Source organism: Montipora capricornis, chromosome 8, assembly GCF_036669925.1.
Source record: "Montipora capricornis isolate CH-2021 chromosome 8, ASM3666992v2, whole genome shotgun sequence".
In the NCBI taxonomy this organism is placed as follows: Eukaryota; Metazoa; Cnidaria; class Anthozoa; order Scleractinia; family Acroporidae; genus Montipora; species Montipora capricornis.
The window spans coordinates 39,445,021-39,453,595 of NC_090890.1; the positions used below are offsets into that span (position 1 = coordinate 39,445,021).

General features: G+C 39.1%; 1 protein-coding gene across 2 annotated transcripts in view; it reads left to right on the forward strand.

Annotated features, from left to right (window-relative positions):
- The window catches only part of LOC138014584 (sorting nexin-29-like), a 32,556-nt gene extending 25,253 nt beyond the window's left edge, over positions 1-7,303 (forward strand). For both annotated transcript variants that reach the window (XM_068861695.1, XM_068861696.1), the window contains exons 20-25: positions 191-307; positions 386-541; positions 1,211-1,285; positions 1,421-1,486; positions 2,166-2,305; positions 5,074-7,303. In XM_068861695.1, coding sequence (XP_068717796.1) covers positions 191-307; positions 386-541; positions 1,211-1,285; positions 1,421-1,486; positions 2,166-2,305; positions 5,074-5,152 — 633 coding nt within the window. In that variant the 3' untranslated portion in view covers positions 5,153-7,303. The remainder of the gene's footprint in view (positions 1-190; positions 308-385; positions 542-1,210; positions 1,286-1,420; positions 1,487-2,165; positions 2,306-5,073) is intronic.
- Positions 7,304-8,575: the final 1,272 nt, after the last annotated feature.

Genomic DNA, 8,575 nt, shown 5'->3' on the forward strand with positions numbered 1-8,575 from the left:
ACCACAGTCAAGTGCTGTAAAATCCACAACCAAGGGAGGGAAATTATAAAACGGGGGCAAAGTCGGGAAAAATGTAACCGGTGCAAAGGGCCGAAAAGACTCGGCCTTCACTTGCGTTACTATTCAAGTTTATGATGAAATAAAGCTGAGATCGTTTGATAAATCTGTGGTGGCTTTTTTTCCCTTTTAGGTCGCTGACTTGCATGGCGAACTCTTAGAATTCAACGAGAGACTTCATAAACAGCTTAACTATTATCAATATAAAGTCAGACGATTGCGGGAAGAACTTGTCCATCTTAGGGGACCGGTGAGAATTTTTTTTGGAATTGAATCTCCTTTGCGTTCGTTACTTTACTTATTTCCTCCCTCTCCTCCCTCCATTTAGCTCCCTGATGACGGGGAAGGCCTGGAAGATGACGAAGCAAGCCTATCGGACTTTGATCCCGCAGTGATGTCAGTCGGTACCAGACCTCTAGTAAACGTTTGGATACCGTCCGTTTTTTTGCGTGGTCGCACGTCAAATGTACATCACGTGTATCAGGTAAAGGAATTTTATCCCTTCGGCTTCGTTCACACGGGTCAGGACGTGTCTGTAAAGGACAAATTTTGTCCCTGGACAACCCGTTTACATGCAACCAGACAATTTATGTTACAGATTTCATAACTGTTTTAGCTGTGGCGTTGTCAAGGCTTTCGATGTAACGAAATCTCGATATAACGAACTAATCCCCCACGGGGGGGGGGGGACCTCCCTTATATGGGCTATATAGGTTGTATGGGCTATATAAGTTATGTGCGGCCCCAAAGGGTATAGTTTTTTTGCCGTTTTGGTCTGAATTAGGGTATCGATTTTGACCATTTTGGTCTGAAATAGGGTATGGTTTGTTTACTCGTCTTGAATTGGGTATGTTTTTCGAAGAAGCTTCTACTTCATCATTAGGCGATAAGACCATCAACAAAGCCCTTCTCAAATTGTTAAGCCAATCGTGTAACAGCTGAAATAGGTCTGAAAATAGGTCTCAAATAGGGTATCCAATTTTTGGTCAGGTTTGAAATAGATTTTGGTCTGAGATAGGGTGAGGGTTTCAGGAAGCGGGCCTAACCCTAACTCCCGGAACCAATCAGATTGCAGGATTCTCAGGATACCGCCCGCTCACGATCAAAGAAATAAATAAGATGTATTAATTTTCTAATTTTGTCTGTTGCTCAGGTTTATGTGAGAATAAAGGACGACGAATGGAACGTTTATCGAAGATATTCCCAGTTTTTTGACATGCACAAAAGTGTAAGTATTGTATCTTCTCTTTTTTGTTTTGAAAAGCTCAGATGTAAACTTTCCACAACAGATCAGTTGCATTTGATCGCCGGGAAGGTTGCCTTATTTATTCCGTTGTTTTTCGGTTTTGCTTCCATTTTCTAGTTGCGTCGAAAATTCCCTATGGTAGAAGCATTCAAATTCCCACCAAAGAAGACGTTGGGAAATAAGGTAACTTTAAGTTTAAGTTTAAATTTTTGACTTCTTTTCCGCCTGAAAGCAACTTCGTAGCTTGTTTTCTTTTAAAAGTACCCATTTTAACAACTGAACTCCACTTAACTGGCTATTTCAGCAACCATATTGGTTTTTTAATTACTTTGGAGGGTCATTTTGAGTCACTGATCCATAGAGTAAAGGGCGTGGCTTGCGCATCTTTTTGCTCCTGGACAAAATATTACTTTAATGCTACTTTTAAATAGTTTGAGCATAAAAAAGTTGTAGGCTAAGCGGATGAGGGCGCAGTGAGACATTCCAAAAATGAGAGGATTTATTTGCGAACAACTATGTGGAATAATTCTCTTAGAAGCTCTCAAAGGATTTTATTTGGAGGCTTAATTAAAGGATAACGCAAATTGTTACGTTTTTTAATGATCCAGAAGCCCACAGTCCTTTAAGTCGAAACTAAGTAAAGTGGTTCCATCCAGTTCCCAAATATACTCAGTTGCAGTAAAAATCCATTTTTTGTACCTGTTACAAATCGCTTTTGCCCCAGATTTGTAAAGCTGCACGGAACAGCCAGACGTTCATGATTCGTGGACGTGCTGTTTCGAAACCAGATTCGGTGTTGACTTAAAGAATCGTCAGAATTTCTTCAGGAGAAGGAAATTGTAATTTACTCTCTGATTTGCAGGATTCTCTGTTTGTCGAGGATCGCAGAAGATTGTTGCAGGATTACTTGCGAAGAGTGGTGAATTTGTACGTGACAACAGATCAGCAGCTGCGAGAGAACACCACCAAGACAGTGTTGCTGCAGATTGTCCCTTTCTTTGCGTAAGATGCTAGACAGTCGACAACTGTCGGATGAGCTTGAGTAGGATATTGTAAAATTATGAAGAACAAAGTCTTTCATTTTCTTACGCTCATCTTGCGGGCTGATGCAGATGACACAGACAAGAGCTCTTCAAAGCTTGCGATATCCTGCTCTCATTCAATAATTATTTCGTTTCGTATAATACAACATTTTCGACCTGATGAGTGTACTTTCTTTTATGAAAAGTACTTTTTACTTGGTACTGTACTGTATGTATACCGCATTGAAATGACCTCTTTGACTCCAATGATCTAAAAGTTCATTCCCTTAGCTACTTCCATAGATTATTTCGTCGGCTGGTCATGAGAATTTGCCTTTATACAGAAGTCCATTACCCGGAGCCTCCATCTTCTATATTAGCTCTCTGATTCAACCCTGTCCCGCATCCCTGGGGATTTTTGCGGGTGTATTCACAACAGCCAGTTGTCGGCCATTGATTACGTCACAATGCAGCACACCCGAAAGACGATGGTATTTCAAAATGACGAAAAGATATAGCAGTTCTAAAAATAAAAAGACAGGACAGGGTTGACTTAAAGGTATAAATCACCTTGACAAAATGAATGCAAAATAACTAGCGTATGTCTTCTTAACACAACTTCTTACTAACCGAGCTCGAGGTCCGTACTGTAAGTTATAAACGAGGATCCGTAACTTTCAGTACGGACCGAGAAAACGAGGCTAGTAACTCTGAGGTAATCAGGCACGCGGGAAAGGAAACTAGTTGAAGTCAAGCGGGAAGGTTCAACTGACACGAAGATTGCCCCACCAAAATGATCCGAAAAACGAATAAAGCTTCTTGGCTTTTAGAAATAGTTGCTTGCAAGATTCAAACGCTTTTACAAGTTTAGGTAACGTAAACACAGAAAAAACCTGCCAGAGAATGTTTTATCAAAATTTCAATATGGCGGACCCAGCTACTGTAGAATACGGCCCGCCAATTTAGCCAATCACAGCGCGCGTACTATCTCAGAGATAATAAATAGAGGATATTGCAATGACCGCGTGGGGATACCAACTTTATCCTCGAGTGCTGATGGAGTGACAAATAGTCAACCAAGAGAGAATGATAGGATAGAACACATCCCCATGCCCCATGATCATTTTATGGTTTTTAAAATTAAAACCGTAACGTGTTTTGCATTTTTATCTTTCGGAGGTTGAAGATGACCTAGAAATAAATCTTTTTTCAAGTGTCGAGTTCTGTGACGTCTTTCGCTTCGAAAATACAGCATTTTGAATTTCCGAATTGTCACCATACGTGACACCATGATACAAAGTGATTTGGTTGAAGAAAATGCCTATGCCTATGAATCTCAGCAGTCTGAGTATTTCAAGTACATTAGGAGATGTGTTCGTACACATGTATTTTATCTCATGAGCGAAAAGTAAGCGCTTCCATCGCTAAGTGAATTTCAGATGTTCGCGTGGATTTCTGGCCGCCAAATTGGTGCACAACGGTGGTGCAGCAACATGGCGGTTCTGTACAAAACTCTATAAAGTTGCATGAAACGCTTTGACAAATAACTCAGAAACGATGTACCCCACAGATCTGAGAATTGGTGAGGTGATATATAAATGTGTCTCCTACAACATTTCAAGTCTTAGGCTTATTTTATTGAACGGTTTCGATTTTGTTTTCTTGTTGCATGACAGTGAAAACGATCTTTTTAAGCTTCGCACCGTGCTGTGACGTTAGTTTTGGTCTCGTGCCCATGGTCGCGCAGCCAATGATAACTCAGTAATCAGGTGTCTTCCTTTTAAAATAGCCGCGCATCGTGACCACGCGCTAAATTTACATTGGAAGAGGTCTATGTATGGTGGATGTGTATGCTCATCCTCTCTTGAGTCAGTACAGTTATTGTATCCCGAAGGAGCAATGTAATGTTCTTTTTATCGTATTAATACTGATAAAATGTCAAGATTAAAAAGAACTTGCTTTATTCATTTTTAAAAAGGCGAGAAAATTCAACAGCGGCTGTCCTAAAGGGGGAGCTCGCTTTTTATTGGCTAATCGTGTTAGTTACCATGACGACACCTATATCCTCACGTGTGAAAGATAAAAATAATATCTTTTATTATTCATTCAAAATATTTCCTCGTTTCTGATTGGTTAAAACCACACGCATAATTCACCATAACCAGCTGCTGTTCACCAAATTTGGAAAGAAACTTCGTCATATTGAATCAATAACGTCAAAAGTGCAGCCCGCTGCAGGTCATTGAACCGATGACGTCAAAATGACGTCAAAAGTGCAGCCCGCTGTAAATTATTGAACCGTTGACCGAAAAAAGCTGGGGACGAGATTGTGTTATTTTTTGGCTGTGAGTAGGTTTAGAAGTTTGAGCGAAGAAAATATTTTGAATGAATAATAAAGCAATTATTAAATTCGGCTTTCGTAGAATATGAAGAATTCTGCAGATCTCGGAGGATGTTATTCACCTCGGCCTTCGGCCTTGGTGGATAACACCCTCCTCGACCTGCAGAATTCTTCATATCCTACTCAGCCTAATTCAATAATTGCTAAATATCTGCATTGCGCACGATGAAGATATCATTTTTTTAGTAAAAGGAAAATCCTAGTATTTCATCAGTATCCATGTGGTAAGGAACGGTGAATTTATGATAAAGTGAATGACTGTAGAATATTTCTCTCATTTTTCTCTTCTTCTCTCGAAATTCAGTTTCAAACAACAACTTAACTTAAACGTCTCAATTATTCCGCAGGGATCCTTTTCCTCCTGAAAAGTCGAAGAAGGAGCCGACTTTCCGACGAAAACGTTCCTTGAATTACACTGGACTTTGAGCACGTCAAGTCTTGAGCATTCAAGACGGAGCAACATGGAAATTCTGAATTCCCAAACACAGGAACCGAAAGAAAATTTAAACCTGTGAAGAATCTCCTCAAGGCGTTAGTCGCTTAGATTCAGTGGCCAAGTGAAAATTGCGCGTTCAGGGAATGGACGAGTTTCCAAATATCATGTACCCATTACACGAAAGAGAACTAGCCATATATGCACCTTTTTCCAAAATGGCCGCCATTGAGATATTCTTTTGTTTTTATTCAAATTATGCCTTGATGCCTCGTTCAAGGCAAAATATTCTTTTGAATTTTAAGCTTTAGAACGAGGCTTCAAGGGATAATTTGAATAAAAACAAAAGATTATTTAAATGGCGGGCCATTTTGGGAAAAGGTGTGTGCCAAATATTAAGGGTTTTTAATTCCCTTGAGGCCATCTTCCAGGATTTAAAAGCCAAAAGTGATAAATAAGTGCAGTGCACCCCATTAGTATCTACCACACAAGGGAACAATGCTTTCGGCGCATTCTGATTGGCTATAGCTCGGAGATGAATAGCAAGTTCTCGTCACCTCTGAGGAAACGGAGAAAAACAAAATGGCTTCCTGTTTCGCTTCGGTTACTAACTATTCAACTTGTGTGGTTTATACTAAAACAACTAATCACTTCGGCAGTGTCGGTGAAAGTGATGGCTTTTTAAATTCTTGTTGATTAGTTTAATTACGCACTGGTGATTATTGAAAATTCTCTTCTCTGATTGGTTGTGCTTGGGGTGATTATGACACGGTAATCACCTAAGCATGTTTTTTTCGAAAGTAGACGCAAGCCGCTTTGTCGAGATGACAGACGAACAAGTTGACAGTTTTAAAGAAAATACATATTTTTCAAATAATCCCCTATGTAATAATACTAAAACAATTATTCACCTCGCCTTCAGCAAGTACTTGTTAAATGGAGTGTTTTCACGTGACGTCACGGCGGCCATGTTGGTGTCCCAAAACAAAGGAAAGGCGACCATGTTGGTGTCCCCAACTAATCCTCAGGGAATCGAGCTCTTTTATCATGCAAACGTTTTCTTTTGTTTCGGTGGAAAAACAAGGTTACTGATCATGTGAGTGAAAACACTCTATAGAAGTGTAAGGAGTTTTGCAACCTGTGATATAGTTTACCTTTGTAAAGGTGGACTTAATATTTTTTTGTTTGAATAATTTGAACAATTTGTAAGCTATATCCCGGTTTTTCAAAAATTAATTTGAGGAATCGAAACGAAGCGATTTTCAGTAGAGTGTCAAAAGCAATAATTTTTGACGCAGTGTTCTCTGCAATTGCGGGCCAAAAAAAATTTACACCGTGTCCTCTACCAACAAGAAGAATGTTTCTTACTTGCACGCGTTTTCCAGTTCGTATTTTTTAAAATGCATTTTGTATGTATTTTCTTAGACTGTTGTCTCAGTAGTTCATTTGATTACCTTCGTCGCTTTGAAAGTCAAATTAATTGCACTGGCCCTCAATTAATAAAATCACTCTTGCTCACTACATCCTCCACAAAAGCTATAGACGGAGTTAAGAAAACATTCAGAAGCGGTTCGCTATTATGGGTGAGTGACAACAGACTCGTGCAATCAATAAAATGAACCAATCAGCCTAAAGAATATACGTGAACCCGCGCGAAAGCGTTGGTGAACGCGTAACCTAGAGGAATTAACAACCTTTTTCACTTTTGCCTGTGATTGGTCGAGAATCCCAAATTGCAGTAGTAAGAGATGTATTGATTCAATTTATGTGACGTTTATATGACGCAAGTTTTAAAAAGGCACTCATTTCACTATTTAATCGAGTCAACGGTACTTTCCAATTTCACGATTTGAACGCGATTTTGACTGTAAATATGAAACGTTTGTGATTTTTGGCCGGGTTTGTTCACCTCAAATCATTATGGAATTCTGCCTATATAAATCGTTCAACACGACGTGCGAACTGACGACCATTTTTAGTTAAAGTAAAAAATGCCCACTGTTGTTTCATTTCAATTTTAATGTGGAATTTAACACTTGAGGTCATTTTTAGAGACCTAATATATAAAGATTCGTTTGACAAAATGCATGCAGTTCCAACAGGTTTGTAAGAATAAAATAAAGTTTAAATTATATGTTTTCATACGATGTTTTCCGTCCTTTTTCTAACCTGGTAGGCTGTTATTTACTTACACAATTAAGGAAAAATATTGCTATTATAAATTGCGAATAAGGACGTGGAACCATGGATACTATCGCCAAAATTATTCAATTTCCTCTTTATTCTTGCCAGCCTTGACCGCCTGTCTAAATTTTCTAAATAAACGGCGGGATCATCTATCTGTGTCTTAAGCGAGAAGACTAGACACTGTTTTTACGTTACGTTTATGCCTGTAGAATCAACTGAAATGCCAATTCTTTGTAAAAACCAGCATCTTTTTTGTGGTTTGGTACGTATTGGAGAGCCAGAACATTTACGCATGCGCTGAAGAGAAGTTTCAACAAGAGAGAAAAAAGGGATGCAGTCGTAGTACCTCTGGGCATCGCGCCAGGGCGTCGTACCTGATGATTCAGCCCGGGATTTTAACCAGTGCATCGCTTTCGGACGCGTTTGGTCCTTCGCTGCTTCCAGATACCTTCCTCCCGGTAGGCAGTGAGGGGGAAGAATGTCGGTCCCTAGACCATATGAGACAGATCCCTTTCTTACACACAGCTCAGTTTCTCTCTTGTCAATTAAACGTAAGATTTCGATCGCTTTACAAAGTGTACACACGCGTCCTGCTAAAGGTAGTACATAAACTTTATTTCATCTCGAATTTGAGAGTAGTTACAAGAGCTAATTTCTTCGAGACTTAATTAAAACGAAAAGTTAATTAAAAAGAAAAGTGGGTCATACAAAATGCTGCCCTGGATTCTCATTTTGAAACCTGTATTCAGTGGTAAGGATAAAAACCACAACTTAGCTGATACTAAAAAGAATTAAGACCACAACTGGTTGTTCTTGGTTTACTGTGGGACAATGTAATTTCCGCGAAGATCATAAAAAGAAGACCGGAGAGAAAACTTATTTTTCATGTAAGCAGGAAACTAAAAACAGACTTTTATACATTAATATGAACTCATATGAGGACATTTTGAATGCACTTATTGCATAGAGATGTAGAGTTTGACTTTAGTGGTAAGAGGGCAGGTAATCTGCAAATATAAATCTCAGTATTCTCTTATTTACATTATACCGTTTCTTTGACAAGAAATTACGAAAGGCCAGTTTTTTGCTACCTAAGAGTTAGCACTTTTAGTTTCTCTGTATTGCGCGCACCACAAAAATGCCAGACAGAGGAGCAATAATAAAAATGTGGTAAAATAAACGCTTTGTAAATCTTTTAAGTACGATGTCCCGAAAGCGCATCATAATAT